Genomic DNA, 22,905 nt, shown 5'->3' with positions numbered 1-22,905 from the left:
TCGAAATACATACAAATCAAACTCTAAGCCAAAACTACGAGAGTAGACGAGAAGTCAAAGGAATGTTTCACAATTTTGAGAGACAGAGTAATAGTGAAGCGAATCGTATGCGGAATGGTGAACCAAACGTTTATTTACACATAAAAAGTTACCCTATTGCGCCGAGAAAGTTTGTAATTGATTTTGCAGAGCGTCGCTGACTCCAACGCTAAAACCTTCCAATCTTGAATTATTAAGCTTGAAAAATACCTAAGCATCGTGGGTAGATTTAAGCTCTTTTCCTTACTATTTCATTTACTATATCAATATTAAAATTGAAAAATATAGGTGCAATTATTAGACGTTATAAAACTATATCAAGATACATGAACAAATATACATATGTTGTTCATTATTGAAAGCGTATTATCAAAATCCTCCGATACTTTCCTCTCAGTCCACGTTCAACTAACACTACATACATCACTCGTGAAAACATAAAGGATAACTTCCAAAAGTTCCCAATTAATTGGACGCCATTAACGAAAAACGTTCGACAATACGAAAATTCAAAATAAGTTTGAAACTTTACAGAAATGTTATTTTAAGTGATGCTAAAATATCATAATCAATTTTGTTTTATTAAAGGAACAGTCGTAAGAGTGTAATCAACCCTTCAAAAAAATCGTGACATCTCACATTGTCGTGAATGACTATGTACAAAACATTGAAATAGACTTACATTGTTTCGTAAATATTCTCGGTAATATGGCAAGTTGCAATTTATTTAAGTGGGTAACTCCATCCCTAAGATCGTTTCTTTATTGAATCAAAAGATGGTTATTTGAATTATGTTCTTATATGAATTGTATTAGCGTTACTTAAATTATACACCGTGGCTCCAAATTCAATTGAAGATAGGCAGATCTTATATTTCAAAATAAGACGAAAATCAAGAATAACTTCCTGCAATTATCTATTTCTGTCTAATGAACTGACGTATATTAAATTTTGTAATTCGGTTATTATGAAATTGAAGCCTCTAAGATAACTTTACTACTCTCCGTTCTCGTCTTACTTTGATGCGTAGAATTTTCCTGACTTCAATAGTACGACGAATAATTCATCATATCTATATATCGAAAAGGACATAAATTCAAAGTTGCATATTTCTTGATATCAGTATTCTGATAATAAAATTCTTGAAAAACACTAGTTTTTACGAAATGTAGCCTCGCTAACCTTAATTTTTCGAAACTCCACCTCCACGAAAAACGAGGAAGAAAACGAAGACATTCTGTCAAATTACCTTTTTCTTTTATTCTCATTTACTCTTAAAGTTGTAGATTAGCTTCCAGGGTCGCGAATTAGTCACAGAAACGTATAGTTCCATACTTTACTTAGACGCGAGAGTTCAAAGTGCTTAAAGCTCCTGAAAATGCCGAGGTAAGTCTTTCCGGCCCGCCTTTCGCGTGCACCTTTCTGTCTCTCGTTTTTCCCTCCTTTTTTGTCAGCTTACCTGAGCGGGTAATTAAGACGTTCTTCCAGTGTGAACCCGGCAAACCCGTGAATACCGAAATTATTCTTCGCTGTAGCGTGCGCACACAAGACGAAGCTTGATGTCGCGAAATACACCGACACTTGTGCAATGAAAAACTCAAACGATCCACCGAGCCCGGTAAATGCCCTCGAAGAAGAGACTTAACTTCGTCTGGGTTCCGCTTTAACCCTTTTTTCACCTAAGAAGATGAGGAAGTTATTCCAACTTTACGCGACAGCTTATTTCATATTGGGATTAAAGGATTGAAAGATATACTAAAATTATTTTGTATTGAAAGCTTTTTTAACGAAAAAATATTTGGTAACGTGCAAACAAAATTGAAATTACTATTTGTCTTTTTCATTTTACATTTGAAGATTACGTGATAGAAATATCATGGATCTGCTTTTGCTGATTTCTTAAGTTTTATGCTACTTGTTGGCTGAAAGGAAATACTTCAATGTGATACACTTAGAAAGTAGATCAATTTGTCAGATGCAAAAATATAAGTCTTGTAAAAATAAATAATAGATATGTACATGAAATATTACGCAGAACCCACGGCATAATCGATACTGTCACTATAACTATTTCTTAAATGTTCAAGAGGATGAGGGAACGACATATCTAATCCGAAACCCAAATAAAAATACGAATCGGTTCATATGAAATTAATTAATAGCGTAGAAAATTTTCAAAAATATAATATTATATTCTCCTTCTATGGTCATCGTTTTAAAGAATATATCAATAGTTATAAAATTTCACAAATTTCCACTGCTACTCTTCCCTCGCTCGAATCCCATTTCCCATTTCCAGCAATTTACCCTTCGAAAAGGAGCAGCAAACATTCATTCTCCTAAAACCCTTCCCAGTATTTACGCAAGAAAGGAGAAAGAGAAGAGGTGAGCCCATCAGTCTACAAAGAAACTTATCAACGTGGCCGATAATAAAAATCTCTCGGCTCGGAGGATCGGCAAGAATTCAGGTCTGATCCGTGGGTTCTCGCGCGAGAAGAGAAGCGTGCAAAAGGAAAACGTTAACGCATCTCCCGAGTTAATTTTGCGGTAGGGCGTGGATCCGGGAAAGGGTGAGCGTCTCTCGGCGAAGTTGAAAACGCTTTCCAAGTATCTGTCGGTTGAAAGTACAGACTTTCCACATTCGCAACACTTGCCACGGTTTACTTGATTTAAGAGGCCGGGTTCGTTAGCCAAACATGTAATTAAGGCCGAATCGGAGATACTTTCGCGGTGCAAGAACCGGAGAAATCGATTCTGTGGACACAATTCGTACGCAGCTGCGATCCAGTTCCAGATTTTATGGAATGTTTGCGCCACCGACGAGTTTCAGTCTATCGGAAGTGCGAACTTCGCACAGCTTTTCGCGTAGATTCGAGAACAATTATGTCACCATCGACGCTTCGTTCCGGCGATTCGGTGTTCCATCATTGTGGCCTTTCATCATTTCTAGTTTTATGATAATGAATGAGCACGGTTCAGGAAAAATGGTGAAAAGATTGGTAAATGCATGAGAGGAGAGTTCATCGACCGTATTCTCTTTACTCTCAATTTTATGAAACGAGAATGTCTTTGTACTCCTGTTAACCATGCCACGATGAGGTTTTGGAAAACGAAAGATGTTAGATTTCAACAGATGGAATAAGATTTTAAGCTTGAGTGAATACTCGAATCACATCTTAAATGTCATGTGTAACGCAATAATTAATACTTATTTGTCATAAACAATTAAAAGTATGTGTTTTTTTTCATCTAATACCAGAAATACAGAGAATCTTGGGGGCAAAGTGATAATTATATTCTAAATCGTTCATTCTGAACTCACCGTTATTTTCTGATATGTCGAAGCCTTAAAGATTATTAATTATTCCTTAACATATTTTGTTCCTTATTATATGCTCCTTGCTACTTAACAAACTTCATTTTTATTGACATCCCTTATCATACATTCCTTATATTCCTCAACAAACATTATCCCTTACTTAATTCTTTAATAAATAATCCTCCAAGCACCACATACGAGATACAAACATCAACTTTTCACTTTCAATATCACTTTCCTAAAAAAAAGTAAAATAACGTGCTATATATCGTGCGAACAAAAGAAGAATGAGATGAGCGAACGCATTGACCTTGTTCCAACGACGGCGACAATAAAATATCGATTTTACCGTCTACACGTCTCGCGGCCACCTCGCGAACGAAGAAGCGTCGATAATAATTTTCGCTGTTCGATTATGCCAATTATCGAAGAGAAACCCGTCGATCCGAGACGATCCATTTTCCTGATTCCATAATTCGCTTAAAAGCAGCTTCACCTCCTTTCCACGGAGCGTTTGCTGTTACGAAACGGGGCCGTGAAACGAAATAGCGAAACAGCAAAAGACGGCAAAAGAAAGAATCGTTCCAGGTGGAAACGATTAAAGCCGGCAACAAAGCCACGCCGACGGGCGATTGAGAGTAATTCGTTCGTTCCTCCATTGTAAGCGGTCACGCCACGCCGGCGAATCCATTGCAAAAGTTTAATTAAACCTCGACAAGGGGTGGCAGAGGGTGTCGTCCTTCAACAACCTTGATGCTTCGTACGTATACGCGACTTCACCAAGCTTTTTACGAGCCGAGGTGATCGACGGTTTGGATGGTTCTGAAGAACTCGATATGGAGAAACGAATCCCTTGAGTAACAACTGAAAGCTCATCTCGCCAATAAAATACAACGTGACGTCTTTTTCCCAGGGAAAGTTATCGATCTCCGCTGGATACGGGGAAGATGTTTTACGAGAGAATTTTAATCGTAACGTGACACCCATTCAACGATATTGATATTGAAATTTAAGAAACTCTGTTGAGAAATTGGAAGAAAGAATTATTGCGTTTTTTGAAAATATTTACAAGATGTATATTATTACAGTGGGCACAATTGAGATAAACAATTAAAGTCAAAATCAACGCTTTGACAATCTGATAATATATAGATAATGTGAAGAACATTTTTCGTTTTTTATAATAGAGCAATTTTAAAATTCAACACCTTGTGAATTAATTTTAAACTATTTTTCCATTTGACTGTAGCTGACTATTAAATATATCTTTTGAATCAATTTGTTGAACATTTGAAAGATGTTAATAGTTACCCAGAGAACATCATGGCCATTTTGCATTTTTTAATTAATATTATGTAGACACTTTGTATAAAAGAACATTTTTAACAATATAACTTAATGATCTTAAAATAATTCTATTGATATTCAGAGATCAATCACCGACACTATCTTGAAGCCATTAATCAAACCTTTCGTGGAAAGATAAAAAAAGATTTATTACCGAAAAACCACTTACAAAAGAAAAAAAATTACAGACCAGAAGGAACTCCTTAAATAATAAAAGAGACTTCCACGAGTACATTGCAATTTCTCGCATAGACTTTGAATGCTCTATCATACAAACGCAATATCAGAAATACCTTTTCGCCTAACGTAGGAATACGAGAATTCAAATTAAATACATTCAATGAAAATTGCATCACTTGTATTCTTCTATACGTTCGAACATGTGTGTTAATAATCGAACGAATTACTTTGATAGATGTAAACAGGATTAATTAATTAACATGCAAGGATGCCGATACAAGATCATCAACGTTTGTCGATAACAGGAACTTTTACCGTGAAATATTATTACTAAAGTGCGGATTTTTATGCGTTTATCTGAAACTTATAGATGCAAAAATACGTAGAGTATGTATAATATGCAAAAAATATATAAAACGTCTGGAGTATAATATACATTATAGAAATATACATTATTAAATATACATTATTATATACATTATTAAAGATTACAATATAATATTAAAAAATAATAAAATACCTAAAGTATACTTGTTATAATATTCGAAAAATGAAATATGAATTTGTATAAAAATCCGCAGTCTAATTATAACGTATCTAATTGTACGAATGGAAAACGAGCAACGAGAAGAACCGACGATTTGTCGTGCAATTAGCAGGCCCTTTCTCCGCTCTTTTCTCAACATCGCGATTTCTCGTTTCCGGTCGTCGATCGTGATCTGCTCGAGGCTACTTTTAAGTTTAAATGTATCTGAGACACAAAGAGCGAGATCCACTGAGAAGTTTCAGTTAGCTGTGAACGAACGTGCAAAGCGACCAGGGGCGTAATTAACCTTCCCTCGCGTTGGCCGGCCATCCGACCAAAGAAATTACGAAATTAGTTCAACTTCTTCCTCTCAGTGGCTATGGAGCTCGCATAATGGTCATGTGAGAAAATGTAGCGCGTTTCTTCGTATCGTTAACGGTTTTTACCGTGAATGGATATTTCCATCTTTCAAGAGACGAGGGTGGATTTCATTTCTTCGATAAAAAGTTTTTGCGATCAGAAAGTTCTCATTACTTCTATATTGCAAATGGCCCTTTCTTGATTGATGGTTTGTAGTTTTTCGGTGCATCGTAAAATCGATTATTGGATTTCGAATTAAGGTCGTTTTTGCGATTTTGAGATAACAATATTTGTCATCATATTGATCTTTTTATGCAGGTTAAAGTAAAGAGACGCTTTAAGACGAAAATTTAAATAAATGTACAAACATGTTCGAGAACGAACGAAATATAAATCTCTATTTAGTTTACATCTCTTTATTTCTGTCCATAGAATGTATAAGCATGTATAGTCTAATAATTATGATTAATTATACGAGAAGAAAGTATGTTTTCTTAATGACAACATTAAATTGCGAGAATTAATGTAGCTTTGAGATGGTGTTTCATTTGACATAACTTTTTATGAAGAAAACGATGGTTCTGCGAAATATTGAAAAGTGGAACTTACATTCATAAAAGTATGAATGTAACCATTCACAATCAACCGATTCTGATTAGCAGATATGCAAAAAATTGAGTTTGTTAATGTCGACATTAAATTGCAAGAATTAATTTAATTTCACAATGGTATTTCATCAGACTTTTTGTGTAAAAGACAATGTTTCCATGGAATGTCGAAGAATCCAGGGATCACGAAGAAAGAACAATAGTATTAAGCGAGAAGATTGCATTGAAATTTTCTTACGGACTTACTGATTTTAGATCGTTACCTTAGACCCTTCTGTTACCTTCATTGTTAACTTTTATTCTTTGTTCGTTGGAAGTTACTTCAATGAACCGTTCGTGAATAAAATATACCATATCTTTTCGAAGGTACTGTTACTTTCCTTTAATTAAGGGAAATTATGAAGATTTATTGCCAATCTCCATTATGAAACTTTCAATTAAAACGTTACCTGTTTGCCATTCTATATTCGATACCGTAGAAAGAGAAATATTTTCTATATCATTAAATACATATATTCAAACATATGTAACCGTGTGATATTTGTCGATTAATATTTCGTTTGTACATTTATGTCTCTATAGTATTAGCAAAACAATATTATATCCCCATTCTTTTTACTCTCTTCATTTCTACATTTTCATCGTGCAAATATCTTTATCTCATACTGTACGCACACTTATACTTGGAATAAACCCTATGATATATAAAAGGTTGAGTAAACTAAATTCCTATCATACCTGAACACTTAGAAACACTATTAACGGAGTACCTCACGAATAGCGTGTGTTCGACTTCATCGCCTAATTCTCGGTATCGTTCTCTATATATAAGCGCTGTGTGTCACGCCAAAAATCTGCAGATCGACAAACAAGAGATTTTATATAGCACCTCTACTACACGATTTCATTGACAGAATTAAGGTTAAGGTTCTGATCCAATAATTTCTTCGTTTTTAGATCTCCCGTTTTATCGTTTGGGTATACATTCCTATGACTCGCATTAAAGTAGTTCACATTTATGTGAAACATAATTCATGATATTGCATCATTTATTTAATTTAGAAAAGTAATATCATACTTCCATCAACTTTGATTGAGGCTAGTATCAGTTACGTCTGATCTTTTATTGATCATAGCTGTATTAATATTTCATTATATTATATCTATCGGTCGACATATATACCGAAAACATTTTCTATAAATATCTGGCATAATACCATACAATTTTTAAGTAAAAAGAACTCTTAATATTGAAAGGTCTCATAAATTTCTATTTGCTGTTTTAGACCATTCACGTTCAATCTCCGCCTTAACTTTTTCTTACAAAGTATGAAGTAATCGTAATATTGATTTACAACCTCGTTAATTCTCTCCCCTTAAACGAGCTCTTTCAAAACAAATGTATAACAGAATATCATGATACGCGATTAAACTGATTTTTAAAAGTCAATATGTAATAATAAAGGCGACATATATAATTGACGAAACCTGTAGAATTATTTTGTTACTTAATCTACATTCTATAATTTTTGCATTGCAAGTTAGTATAATGAGTTATTACAACTTCCATATACATTTTCAGATTGATTTCAAATCTTACCAACATACATTACAATACTAACAAAATTTCGATATGTTTTGCATAACGCATATAATATGAACGTAACAGTTTCGCAAGTCACTGTATTATTGCATTGATCTACTAATATGGGCCACCCTAAACCCAACCCGTATCGGTACTCCAAGGGTTAATGTGAATACCTGTATCCGTGATACAACTTTCAAACGAAAGGGACGGTCCCCTGTTGTTCCATAAATTGTTTTTATGGTGGCCGGTCACATGCATCGTGGCCCAACGCAGAAATTTATCTTTTCCTTGTAACAACGCCGAGGCCAGACAACGTAATGGAATTTTTTCATCAACGGGCTTTCCCACTGACACGCTACTCCTAAAGCCCCCTTCATACCCCTTATCAGGTCTTACTCCGACGTCGTGACGGCGGAGAGCTACGATTTTCACCGGGGATTGCATCGTCGACGAGACAACCAGTGGAGGGGAGAAAGAAGAAAATTTCATTTCAAGCCATGGCCGAGAAGAAGAAGGAAAGAAAGAAAGAAAAAGGAATTCTTCATTCGCTAAGGAACCGTAGTAATCGAATAGCCGGCGGAGCTTTTGTCGATGTAACCGGAATACTCGCAAGAGCCAACGATCGATGAAAAGCAAAAATGACCAATGGTCCATTGGCCGCGGCATCGATATCGGATTGACGTCTTCGTGAGTGGCCGTCTAATGAGATGCGGAAACGATAGGACAATCAATTAATCAAGTTGCCTCTCTCGAGAAGATTAATGCGTATATACGACCCGTGGATGAGGGAAATTGATGCGCCGAATCTTTGCGGAAGAATGGAAACATGGTAAACTGTGACGCATCGATGGGAGCAATTAGATCGTCCAGTTGGATAACATTGGGAAAATAAATTGATTACCGAGCACCAAAGTTACCTGATTTTAAAGGAGAAATCGGATTTTATTGAATATACTGTTTTGTTTAAAGTAATGGGAATTTGTAGAGGATTAAAAAGATTGTTAGAAAAGAGAAAATTGTTCAAAATTCATGATACATTATTTAATGATTTTTTTGAAGTAATCTTAAAAGGAGTAATAACTTTCTTTCATTGTATTATTATTTTTGACAGAGTTCACAGTGCAGCATACGTAAAATTTGAGCTTTAGAACGCCGAATGAAAGATCGAAAAAGTACGAACAAAATATCTACAACTTGAAAAATAACAGCATCAGAGGTTACGAAATTCTTAGAGTATCGAAAGTATCGCAAGTCCAAAACGTCTTATAGAGTTTCGAAAGTATATAGAATTCTAAAGTCTTTAGGGAATTTGAGGAACTCCTTCGATACCAACAATATCATACGCTTTAAGCGATATACAAACTTATAATGTTACAAATAACAGAAAATTTGTGATGTGACGTGACATTCATCTGTGATGAACATTCAACCATATTTGAACAACAGAGAACGCACAAAACATAGAAGTACATACTTTCTAGATTTACTTAAGACAATTAATAACATATAGGCGTGCGTAGTATGTTTTTCTATTTAATAATTACACACTGTATCTGTTTCAATAAAATTCAACTTTCCTTCATTTATTTGTACAGTGTGTATAAAAAAAAGTAATTTGGGCACTATATTACAATTTGAAGTCACTGTATTGCTAAGAAATATTATTTAATAAAATTTTAGGATCAAGACTCCTGCAGGGTTAAACAATAGAATATCACTAATAATACCATATCATACTGATATTATATCCCAGATAATAAACATGCTATAATTTTATCATCCTAAAGTTTAATATGCAATCAACATACGCTACAAAACGTGGAAAACAAAGGAATAACGGGGTCGTTAGTAAAAGTGATCTGTATGCTTTAGACATAGTGTTAGATTAAAGCGTTGTAACGCTAAGTTTTGGTTAATGTTAATTTACAAGTCAACCAACACGATAATAGCAGAACTAATTACGTTCAGCGTAGGAAAATGTTGAGACAAATGAGGGAGTTGGTATTTCTTTGTGGTCATTCAGTTTGCAGAGTGCCGTAAAAATTAACAGAGTTCCCGTCAAATCATTCGTAGTTTAAGGTGGCAAACCGAAGCTCGAGGACGGCTCGGATATAGAGCTAAAAGCAAGCTTTTTCATCAGATACACACGATGAAACTCGAACTACTTTTTCCGGTTGACAACACGAAACAAACTTAATCAAAATGTTATCATGCATTGAGTTATAGTGAATTATTATTTAATTACGAGTCTTAAGATTTGTTAATAGGTTTAGAAAATAACGTCATGTACTTTAATATTTTTAATAATATTTTTGTTGTCTATATTTCCTCCAGTCAAGATACGTTTACGTCAATTACAATATATACATACATACATATGCATACAATATGCGGATGTTTTGGTCCATTTCTGGTAACGATATATGGATTTTACCAATATGTATAAATTAATGGTGAATTGATAATAATTATTAAATAATGAGCTAGTAATTAGAAGCAGCGTTTACTACCATAACGATATATACATAGAATCACCAGACTATGAGTCTAATACAATTTAAATTTGGTTGACAAAAATTTACATTATTTTGATTTAAAATGTTGTCTTTTTATTACGATACTATAATAATTATATAACATGTAATACAATAATGGTACATTTGTATTCATCACATGTACCTATGCATGTATTTTGGAATAATATTATATGTATAAAATATAACATCATTATTCAATCATTATTTAATTTATCTCGACAAAATGCAACGGAAAACGTACCCATTGTTTAGCATCGAGCTATGGTTTGCGTTTATTGATTACATGGCTGATGCAAAAACACATCAGCACGCATCATTAACGCACAGACTGGCTGTAATACAATCGATATTCATTAACACATTAATTAAGAATAAATTAAGAGGCTTACTGAAAGTTTGTTGCATAAATCAACAAAATTAACCGATAAATTAGAGAAAATTAAATCTCTTTTTTTGAAAGAAATTTAGACTCATAATAGTATTTTATTCAGATTATGAAGCTACAGAGAAATTTAAACTTCGAATCGAACAATCGTTTTCTATTATTTTCCACTTGAAACACAACTTTGATTCCACGTAGGACCAGGTGACCTTTAAAGAGCTGATGGAAAGAGTACGTAAACAATACGTTCAAAGATGAATTCGTCCTGTAGATCAGGAATATCGAATTTACATTGCTAATTTCGCGAGATTTCGGCTGCTAGCAGCTCACTTACATTGGAAAGGCAGTGGAAAGACCACAATGAAAGATCGACCTCGTCGAGAAAAGGTACCTTCATCATCAATTCAGATCTATTCTCGTTCCGTGAAATGTTATTTACCTTGAAATACGATGTAGAGTACGTGGGTAACTTTGATTTATTAAAACTGACCGTCGACCTATTATCACTTAATTATTAAACGTACAAAAAGAATAAAACTTATCTTCCTATATTTATATTTAATTTAAAAATTACGCATCTATACATTTCTCAAGTTTTATCTCGTATTTCGAGTGATCGTCAATATCTTATTTTATCATTATATTATTACATTGCATTGATCAATTTTTTTGTAATAGGTACTCTGTTACAAATAGGTATTCTAGTTATCTATTGCAAACAGATAATAATGTTCCTTTAGAGCAAAAATAATTATTTCGGGAAAGAATAGAATATAGAATTTAAAAGAGTAATATTTCGAAATTTATTACGCCTAATGATTAAAAATTTCATAATACATAATAAATTTATCAGCAGCAATTTAAAGGAATATTTCAACAACACCCCAAATCACGTTTGCTACAGGTTCAGTAAGATAAGGCGATGTACTAACTTCTCGTCGAATTACCTTCATCCTTAATTACCAGTTACACGTAAACTCCGTGCGTTTTGTCGCTCAGATGTAATACAATTAATTTGCGGCGAATACACTGTAATAATTTACACCAACTACTAATGTCTAAAGATCCATTTCATATTAAAATAAATGTTCTATGTCATCTTCTAAAGAATTGGAAGCGTTAAAATCTTCAAGAAACTTAACAAAATATTTTCACGAAAAGAAGTTCCGAAGAATAAAGGAATAGGAAAATTAAAAAAAAAATACACGACAAGCGAAACATAACGTTAAAAACAAAGAATCTTTCTCCGAGGAAACATATTTCAAGCCCGAGTAATGCAATAACACAAGACACAAATTCATCGAAAATCTATTTGATAAGACAATGTTGATAACATTGTAACATATACAATATGTGTATATACGTTGTTATGTATATACAGGGTGGTTGGTAACTGGTGGTACAAGCGGAAAGGGGGTGATTCTAGGCGAAAAAAGAAGTCAAAAATATAGAATAAAAATTTTTTTTTCTTTTCCATCGAGACAACGATCTACAATGAGATCCGTTATAACGAAACGGAATAAAGTGCACGCGTACCGAGCGAAAATTCAAAGTCGATTTTTTCGAAAACAAAGCCTCAAACGAAAAATTTTTATCCTGTATATTACATTATTAAGTATATATATATATATATATACTTAATAATGTAATATACAGGATAAAAATTTTTCGTTTGAGGCTTTGTTTTCGAAAAAATCGACTTTGAATTTTCGCTCGGTACGCGTGCACTTTATTCCGTTTCGTTATAACGGATCTCATTGTAGATCGTTGTCTCGATGGAAAAATTAAGAAAAAAAAATTTTTATTCTATATTTTTGACTTCTTTTTTCGCCTAGAATCACCCCCTTTCCGCTTGTACCACCAGTTACCAACCACCCTGTATATACATAACAACGTATATACACATATTGTATATGTTACAATGTTATCAACATTGTCTTATCAAATAGATTTTCGATGAATTTGTGTCTTGTGTTATTGCATTACTCGGGCTTGAAATATGTTTCCTCGGAGAAAGATTCTTTGTTTTTAACGTTATGTTTCGCTTGTCGTGTATTTTTTTTTTAATTTTCCTATTCCTTTATTCTTCGGAACTTCTTTTCGTGAAAATATTTTGTTAAGTTTCTTGAAGATTTTAACGCTTCCAATTCTTTAGAAGATGACATAGAACATTTATTTTAATATGAAATGGATCTTTAGACATTAGTAGTTGGTGTAAATTATTACAGTGTATTCGCCGCAAATTAATTGTATTACATCTGAGCGACAAAACGCACGGAGTTTACGTGTAACTGGTAATTAAGGATGAAGGTAATTCGACGAGAAGTTAGTACATCGCCTTATCTTACTGAACCTGTAGCAAACGTGATTTGGGGTGTTGTTGAAATATTCCTTTAAATTGCTGCTGATAAATTTATTATGTATTATGAAATTTTTAATCATTAGGCGTAATAAATTTCGAAATATTACTCTTTTAAATTCTATATTCTNNNTATATATAGAATATTCATAATTTCTTTATTACTTAAAACTCGAATTTCATTAATACGTTAAATATTAATTAATATACATATAATCAAACAACGATTTTTAAGGATGAACTAAATAAATTACAGGAAAAAATTTTTCAAATGAAGCAGACAAAGTGAAGGACAATTTTTCAAATCTAAGCCAGGCAAAGAAAGTAATGAGACAAATGAATGACGGAAAAAGGATTATACCAGAAGACGCAGGACAAAAATATGATTTTCCCGCACCATCGGGTCGACTTACGCTTTCCATCGAGTATTTTCATTCACGCTGTTTTCTTTAGCGTATCCATGTATTTCTGGCTTTAACTACGATTCGTGTGTAACAAAAATTCACGTGATCCAAGTTCCAATCTCCGATGTTTATTCCGACAAACATTGAATCGGGAAGTAAAGCTGGCGATAGGTATTGCCGTTTTCGATTGTTCAAATGACTCTCTATTCCATCCTCTTCGCTCCTCCGTCTTATTCGTTGCCACACTGGCAACGCCATTAATAAAAGGAGCGATACAGCGAAGAGGATTGATATACTCGCAAGACGGGAACGAATGGATAGTTCTTTCTTGTCATTGTCGATAGATTCAACGCGTTAAATCGACTCGAGACGTGTATAACAGGATGTTCCGTTTATCTTCACCGCTTTAACCCTTTTAGAGAGTTACAGTCAGTTACAGAAATCTACATATATTCCTTATATATAAAGCATTATAGTAAAGTACGTTAGCTCTATGAATTTTTTTAACAAATTAAAGACACATATCGTTAACAGTAAAGTCTCTCAATATTCGAATTTTTAAATAATCATAAGAATGGAGTGAATAGATATTTAATCTTGAAATCGATCGTATGGACAATTTCGATAATATAGAATTACTCAATAACGTATTAAATTTTGAAAATTGCAATGGATAAGATACAAAATGAATTAAAATTGCTTTGCTATAAAAGAAAATTAGAAATACACGCCATCATCTCTTTTTCCTGTAAGAATTAAATGTTTTTGATTTTTTCCCCGTGACAACCTTTCTAACGTTCCCAAATATTTTGTTATTTTTGTATTTCTGTAACTGGTGCTAAATGAATTAATTCAGTTGTGTGCTATACAAGCTATATTTCTGTCTGAAATGTGTATTTTGTCAGGATTGGAATTGCTGAATATAATCGTCGCTTCATGAGTTCGCGAGGAAGAATTAAATACCTTTTTAATTTTGCATGTAGTATGGAATAAAATGAAAAGTTTTTAAATAGGAAGAGAATATGAATTTGTTGGAAATAATAAACGTAAAAAGCGAGAACAATTTATCATACGAGTTTCATGATAACTTAGCTGCTACATACAATGAATTAGAAAATTAGTATTTAAAATGGAATAAAGGGTTCGATATATTTTATTTTAAATACTTCATAATCCGGTAAAATATAATATAAAAAATAATAATAAAAAACATATAACAAAAAAAGGAAACATAAGTTATTTTACAGTCCTTTAAAATAAAACTCCAATTTATTTAATTTGCTTTTATTGAAATATTCGATACACCATAAAAATTTCAATTAATATCATCGGATCAAAATATCTATAATAAAGCCGTTAGCAAATAAAAATCAGTCAAAAAATTCAATAATCTGGCCATAGTTCATCCATTACGTTCTAAATTAATCATTATAAAATTCTTCGTTCGCAGATTAAAAATAAAAGACAAGTTCCCGTGAAAAAATTTATCAGAACCCAGCTTTTTTCCAAGATATCGGAGAATTAGTCCACTTTTCATGGAACATTGGAAATATTATATAAAGTTGAAGAAGAACTTCTGACATCGATATTTTCACAGAAAAGAGGAGATGAAATATGTAACATTTCGAAATCAATTTTTCTAGACAAAAAGAAACCGCAGAATCTTTCGTTTGAATCTGAATGAAGTGGTTGAGATTTCAATTTCCATTATCGAAGAAAATACTAAGATCTGTGGCAGAGCCACTCGCTTCTCCGTTCGACCCCTATTATCGTCTTATTTGCGATCAGTTATACCCACTTCGGCCCGACAATCCCAGATAGGTTGCTTAACTGTTCGATCTAATCTTGACTCCCCTGCTTCACTTAAGAATAACTTTTCTTGGGTCTCGCGAAACATTAATGAGGCGATGGATAACGAATATACAAGTTCGAAAGATGTCAAACGACAGTAATGAGACGTTCTCGTCTCTTGGAACTCGGTAACCAAGTAAATACTCGAATGCGATGTATGAGAACAAAATTATCTGCAACGTGGACTTATTTGTCTATAATGATTTCTCAAATTTCCGACATTGTATTGCCATATACATTTCTACGTACATATTTCTGTATCTGTATTTCTACGATTTCTAACATTTAAGATAATTCTTCTATTGATAACATTCTGTAAAATTTGCATATTTTTTACCTTCTAAAGATCAAATATTGTAAATGATATATAAATTACAAAACTGAACATTTTTATTATTAGTATTCTTAATCCTCTGTAAACATTGTTTAGAGTAATTTTTACAGTTTACAAGATCTAGAATTCTTCCTTTTTGGATATCGTGTAACGTCTTAGTTGATAATGTTCTGTGAGACTTAGAATTGGCAACAATAAATTTACACATACGTATCTAGTTCCTAAGTCGGACTCGTTATGGGTGTGGATAATATTTGCAACTGACAAATTATACCGCTATAAATATACAAAAGCTTGTTCTAAATTCCAGAATTTAAATTGGTTAAAGTTTCAGTTAAAGAAACTCTAAATGAAGATCTTAGTGACAGTAAAAGTTCGAAAGTTTGCTGCTTTCCGAAAAACACGATGTCCTATAACAAAATTTAACGTCTTCTCTGTCTTCATTATCGTCGCTAATGACAACATATCATATAATCACAGTTAACACGATGTTAAAACCTAATAAAACAGATTCTGTGAAAAATATGCAGTATTTTGTGAAGTTCGAAGATTTTTGAATTTTAAAGTTCGTATATCGACAAATTATTAGTTATGTGGCGCTTTTATTACTAGCGTTCTTGGTTTATTTTTTATGCATCCATTGTAATGCAAAATTTATCTTCTTTTGGATGAGAAAATTCTTAAAGGATTATAAAAACAGGCGAGTAAATGCGGATAGCTTCTTGAATTTCGCATTCGTATCAGATAGGACTGGCGCAGAAGAGCGTGCAATTATGCAAAACACGCACCGTTGATTTGAAAAGCTGTCCCTCAAGCAATTCTGATTTGATATTTAGTGTTTCTGCAGCTATGCGATACATCAATCACAATTTAGATACGAGGGAGGAATCCTTTTAATTAATATTCAGTATTATCTCAGATTACATTAAAATCCACTAGAATAAAAAAAAAGCTGAAACGTCGAAAATCATAATGTAGAAATACCTTCATAATAGTTTGTGTGATGAAAAAATGTTAAAATCAGAATTATCGAAGAAATTGAAAAATTGAAGAGCTTGTATCCGTGATAAATAATTCAATTGTCTAGTTTAGTTAGTAAAGCTAATATTAAGTTAGCTAATACTAGCTAATTTGACGTAGATTGTTTCTATTATGAGCCCATCAATTATTTATTTCACGATTTTCTTCAAAAATAATAACGAAATGGACAATATGATTAATTCTCTCGCCCTACATTTTATCTAAACTTCCAATTAACTTCTCATGATAAAAATTGTCATTCTCCAAGCACTATTCAAATTATAATCGAATAAAAGTCACAAAGACGAAGTGGAACAAAATTTAATCAAAATATAAATCAACGACTGAGATATTTTGGGCAGGATCAATCAGACAGGAAAACATTCGTACGCGATTTGTTAAATCATTAAAATTCGTAAAAGTTATGCCCAAAAAATACGTCCTGTGTGAATTACATAAATAAACAGCTGACCGTCCTGCGACCTTTTATTCGGAGTAATCGAAATAATTAAAGGCAGTTTCCAGAAGAATGCACTGTACGTGAAACAAAATACACATACACTTGCGTAGTTGCAAGTTTCGAATATTCTCGAATGTCCGTTTCTATGATTTGCTATTAACAGAAACATTTCAGATAGTTCAGTAGATCAGTGACCTACTGAGAAATTTGTATTATCCTGTGCATCGATAATGATGACCGATGACGACAAACATTATGGCAAACAATGCCCTGCGAAAAATAGAAAATTAAGGGAGTTAATTATCGACAGGCTAATTACAAAGACGAAAGCGAGTCAACAATTGCCACCATTGGGTCGCGAAATGTTTGATGAACTACTGGAAATTGCGCCGATTGTCGCACATGTCCGAATAGAAAATATTTCGAAACTTTAAAGGGATATCAGCCTATAACTGTTTGTATGACAATATTCCGTGACAAAAACACACGACAAGTAAAACGTAAAAACAGATGTATTAATATAAAAGTAATAAGACATAGAAAAAGCAGCAATAGCCAGAAACATACTACAACAGTAACAGAAAAACACATATTTTAGTAAGTAACAACCCGTCACACAAGTGCGAAACCCTTTGGACAATGAGTGAATGTCAAGTTTGAGTAATAAGGATTTAATAATATGACATTACAAAAAAAGAATATAAAGATATATTACGGGTTGTACTGACGACGAACGACATAGGAACAAAGTAAACCAAATTCAACAAAACAAAGGTATTATAATATACCTTAAGCAATCAAACGTAACAGTTGAAACGAAATTATTCAACGCGAAACCTCCACCCTCGTCAAATTCACAAACACTTTTCCATCGCAGTCAACCTAATATCAGAATATAGGATAACAGGAAGCTAAGGTAGTCGCGTAAAATTCATAGCTTCCGATTTTCGCGAAAAGAATTGGGCGTAACGAGTCTTAAAACACGATTATCCAATCGCGTCGTAAGCGAACGGCGGTAGTAAGGATTTTTCGTAGCTGGAAGTGATATCGAGCCGGTTCAGTTAGATCCCTGGTAGAATTCTTGTTCCGATACAAGGCGCCGACTATCGACGATATTTTCCAACGGGGTGTAAGAGCGGCGCGAGGCAGCGATGCATGCCGAAACTGCATAAAATAGCTGTTCTTCGTATTTCACGGCGTTCAGAGGACGATAAAATATTCTCCGGAGTACACTTTGCCTGGAATTTCATTCGTCGTTTGGAGCTGCCGCGTATTACGGCACGTAATATACCAAAGGGAGTCGTTGTTGCGTCTGACAGGCCGGTGCACGAGTTTTGAAAAGGTCATCCGAACCTCCGAGGAATTCATATTAGACAACCGCGCGTGCGAACAGCTCAACAGCTTGACAAGATGATTACCGTACAATTTGCGACATTTCGTCGGAGGATTATGCCTACGATTGAACAGTCCCACTCAGATTCGACTATTCCGCAACGCGCACGCGATCGATGACTTTCAAAGTAGCCTTAACCAGATTCTACGAAATCTTCTCATCCGTCAGAAGGTAATTTTTGTATAATTTTTAACAATCGCTGTGTATGTGTGATAATGCCTTAATCTCTTAATAGAAGGTAACGAGTTAAACTGTCGGCCGAGTATTTTGTTTTTTTTTTTCGAAATAGATTATACATTTCCTAAGTAGATTTAGTCATAAGTTTAACTATATTTCCGACTGTTGATTTCATAAGTAGATTTTATTATACGTATATGTATATCAGAATATATGATATCAAAATTTGCATTAAGACAGAATTGTATTTATTAGGAAAAAATAAACATTTTAATGGACTAATATATTAATGAAAATGATAAAATTATTATAATAAAAGGCACCTTACGATGCAAATGTATGTACTACATATGTTTTATAAGATATATACATATCTTAATCTATAAAGTCATAATGATCAAGAACTAAACTAAAGACGATTTATGTCTCGCTGCATTAGTTGGTCAAGTACTAATTTCAGTACATCGTGATCTTTATATCTGTAACACACATCGGAGTGTACACATCGAAAGAATGTTCTAACAATAATAAACGTCATGAACTTTCCACGTACGCCACTGAATGTCAGAATTCGTTTACTCAAATTCGATTTTTCATAGAAACGTAAACGTCTTTCACAAGCAAAGCAATGAAAAATAAATGGTTGAAGCGATATAAACACTCCGACCGTTCTTCGTCGTCGAATATTCTTTTTGAAACGCGCTCTATTTAGTCAGAATATGCCGCTTCGTCACTCGTCCAAAACCCAGTTCCTAAAGATTTATTTTTGTTGTAACAATAGTAAAGAATGAAAAGAGGAAAAACAATATTTTCTTTCCCATCACTGCCATGATAATGCAAAACTAAATATATCAATAGAATTATTAAAAGATAAAGAAGTTAACTTTTTCCAAGACATATTTTTATACATAAAATTATGGATGGCATACAGGTAGAGCTATACAAATTGAATATTCAGTATAACAGTTATTTATAAATGTTTAATATTTTCTACGTAAGCAACGAAATATGTATTTTGTTCAATTAATTTACCTATTTGGAACACTGTGCATCTTCACAAAATTCTCATAATTAAACTGCGAATTTTTATATATATGTGAGAAATATAACGGCGCAAAGATGCCCGGGATATAAATAGTATATAAAAATGTGTAAAATATAATACTCATTATAACGATATCAAATAATTTTATCAGTAACATTCATAAAAATATGAATTTACATCAATGTCTGCAAAATTTATTGAATCATATTTGTCAAATTTAACGCGTGGTTAAAACGTGAATATCAATGAATCAGTTCTTTTATAGCCATCTGAAATAGATCGATCTTAAGTCATTAATTCCATGAGCAATAGCTCAAATGGAAAATCCGCGCGGAAATTGGTTCCCTCGAAATAGCAATCCGTTACTTGGGTTACTTTCGATGACTATTCAATGACGATTTCAAAGACGAAATCGTGCGGCTCTCGAAAAGAGATCCTTGTTTAACATCATAAACGCATTCCAACGTCGAGGAATAGATGAATGAAACACGGAACACGATACTGTTTCATAATTAAACGTCAACCTTGTTCGTTACGTTAATTGACAAACTTGCTATCATTTTGTGGTTGCTATTTTGTATGCATACGTGAATCTGGTCGTTTCCTTCGTTCGTATGATAAAACTGAAAAGTTTGTTTAAAAAAGTTACACGCAAAAATATGAAAAAATCAAATTAAAAAAAGATAATCGTGTTAAAGAAAAATTTGTTGTTTTATAATTGGTAATTTCTTGGTTATTTCGTTATTTCAGTTTATTTCAGTAAACGAAAAATATAACGTTTAGTATTAATGAAATTTGTTTGATATATATCGTTTGTCATTTCGAAATTTGAAAAATTTTGTTAGCATTTGTTTATTTTTATCGAAGCGACTCTATCGCAGAAATAGAAGAAATACGAATCAAATACAAGAATTGGTAAAGTAAATGAATATTAGTGAAAGTATTTTATATGAAGAAGACTCCTTTTATAGTCAAAAACGTCTATTTTCTATTTCTACTCAAATTTTATACTATCACATATGTAAAAACAACAGTACTACGTAGATATTTAAAAAATAGTCCAAGTAATAAAGTATCTTGAAAGAAACCTTCCAAAGCAATAAACACAAATATCACTGTCAGTGTAATGTTTGAACAATAGCGTATTAAAGGTTTTTAAGTAACAATCAACATTAATCTAGTATTACATATTAATCAACATTAATCTAAAATCAGCCTTAACCTACTAATATCTATAATATATTGACCTGCTATTAACTTACTATTCACATAAAACGATTTTATTAAACAAATTTTTATACAGCTCCTATTTTCTTTCTATAAAAAATGTCAAACCTCATATTCATGGCTCTCCTTGTAATCAAAATGCTTTTTAATCACACAAATTTCACATTGTTGTCATAAATCGTAAATTAATATAACTAGTGGCCACCATAAGAAGGAAAAAAACATTTGTCGCCGAACAATTACTGCTTGTATTACTAAAAGGTGTATTAATTTTTTAATGACAACTCCTGAGGACGATAAAGTTTTATCGAATTTGATCCGTGTACTCACCGTATGGAAGAACAAATCCACAGAAAAGCGATATGGAACAAAGGAGCCACAGGAAATTCGCACTTTTCTCGGTACACATGGCGCGATGCACACTGTTATCGGCTGTTTTCAAACACCCGTGCCGTATCGCGCGGCCACTCTCGTGGCTCTGAGAGTTCCTCGTTAGATTTCGAGTTTGAATCTCGGTCCTTCTCTGTCTTACGCTCTTCATCTCGCACGCAGCCTCAGAAAGCGGTCCAGCGCCTGCTCGCTGACAATATTCCGGATAAACTAATCCGAACAGAGGGCACCACTATTCAAGCATGTTCACCTGTACCGACAAAGCAGATAAAAGGTGGTAACTGTTTCCGTAGAGAACTACAGAATAATACTGGTTTTGCTAAATGATTGTTTTACAAAATAGGATTATAAATAGTACTAACAAGCTACACCTCGCCAGCGAAAATACATAGTATGTTGTAATAAATAATCAATATACATATGTATAATAATAAACAATCTTTGAATGGATCTTCGTTGATGGGTTGGCTTCCAATATTATCAACTGAACATAGAATAAAATTAGAATTATAACACCCCTAGCGGTTAGAATTAAAATCTACTACTATCAAAGAGAATTCTGCAATTTGATAATTCTAAGACCAGGGCTCTGAATTTTGAAAATTCTAAACTCTGTTATTTGGAGATACTAAAGTTTAAATCTATGAGTGTGAAGCCTAAAAATTAAGATCTAGAAATTCTGAGCTAGTTTTTAATTAGAACTTAAAGATCTAGATTTTGATAGTTTTAAGATCTAGGGTCTGGATTTGGTATCTGGGGGATTGTGGTTGGTAATCCGCGATTTGGAGTCTGGGAATTTTTTAAATGATTGAGGCCTGGTGGTCTTAATATCCATGAATTCTAGAATATCTGGAAATCAGTTATTGCAGTCTTGTAGTCTATATTTGAGATTTCAATTTAAGGCCTGGAGATTAAGTATATGTTATAATATTACTGTCATTAATAGAATTCTAGTTTTATTCTACATTGTATCGATAATATTGACACAAGAGTTCAAAAAATTCGCAACCCTCCAAACTAATATATGTATAGTACAAAAAATGCTAATAGAATATTAGGTTATAAACAAGACTAGTTAGGCTTACTTTATAACTCATCCGTATTTCGCCTATCATGATAATACGTCATTTTGCGCAACACTGCCATAGGAGTAAAAATAAATCAATGCCATCAATTCTGCTTTGTGTGTTTCATAGTAACTTTATTTTTTACATAATCTACATTTACAGTACACATGTAACTACAAAATTTTTCTTTGTAAAATGTATAACGTAAAAAATGTTAACACAAGAAATATTTCTCATTCTTAATCAACGATTATTTAAACATTTAATTAACATTATCACCATAATGTTGCAC

General features: G+C 33.0%; 1 protein-coding gene across 1 annotated transcript in view; it reads right to left on the bottom strand.

Moving 5' to 3' along the window:
* Window positions 1-21,712, bottom strand: part of LOC100748294 — a 68,970-nt gene extending 47,258 nt beyond the window's left edge. The window contains exon 1 of the mRNA XM_024368851.2: window positions 21,487-21,712. Coding sequence (XP_024224619.1) covers window positions 21,487-21,697 — 211 coding nt within the window. The 5' untranslated portion in view covers window positions 21,698-21,712. The remainder of the gene's footprint in view (window positions 1-21,486) is intronic.
* Between the last annotated feature and the right edge of the window lie 1,193 nt (window positions 21,713-22,905).

The sequence above is a fragment of the Bombus impatiens genome, unplaced genomic scaffold (genome assembly GCF_000188095.3).
Source record: "Bombus impatiens unplaced genomic scaffold, BIMP_2.2 scf_0485, whole genome shotgun sequence".
NCBI lineage: Eukaryota > Metazoa > Arthropoda > Insecta > Hymenoptera > Apidae > Bombus > Bombus impatiens.
This window is presented reverse-complemented; position numbering and strand designations above follow the sequence as displayed.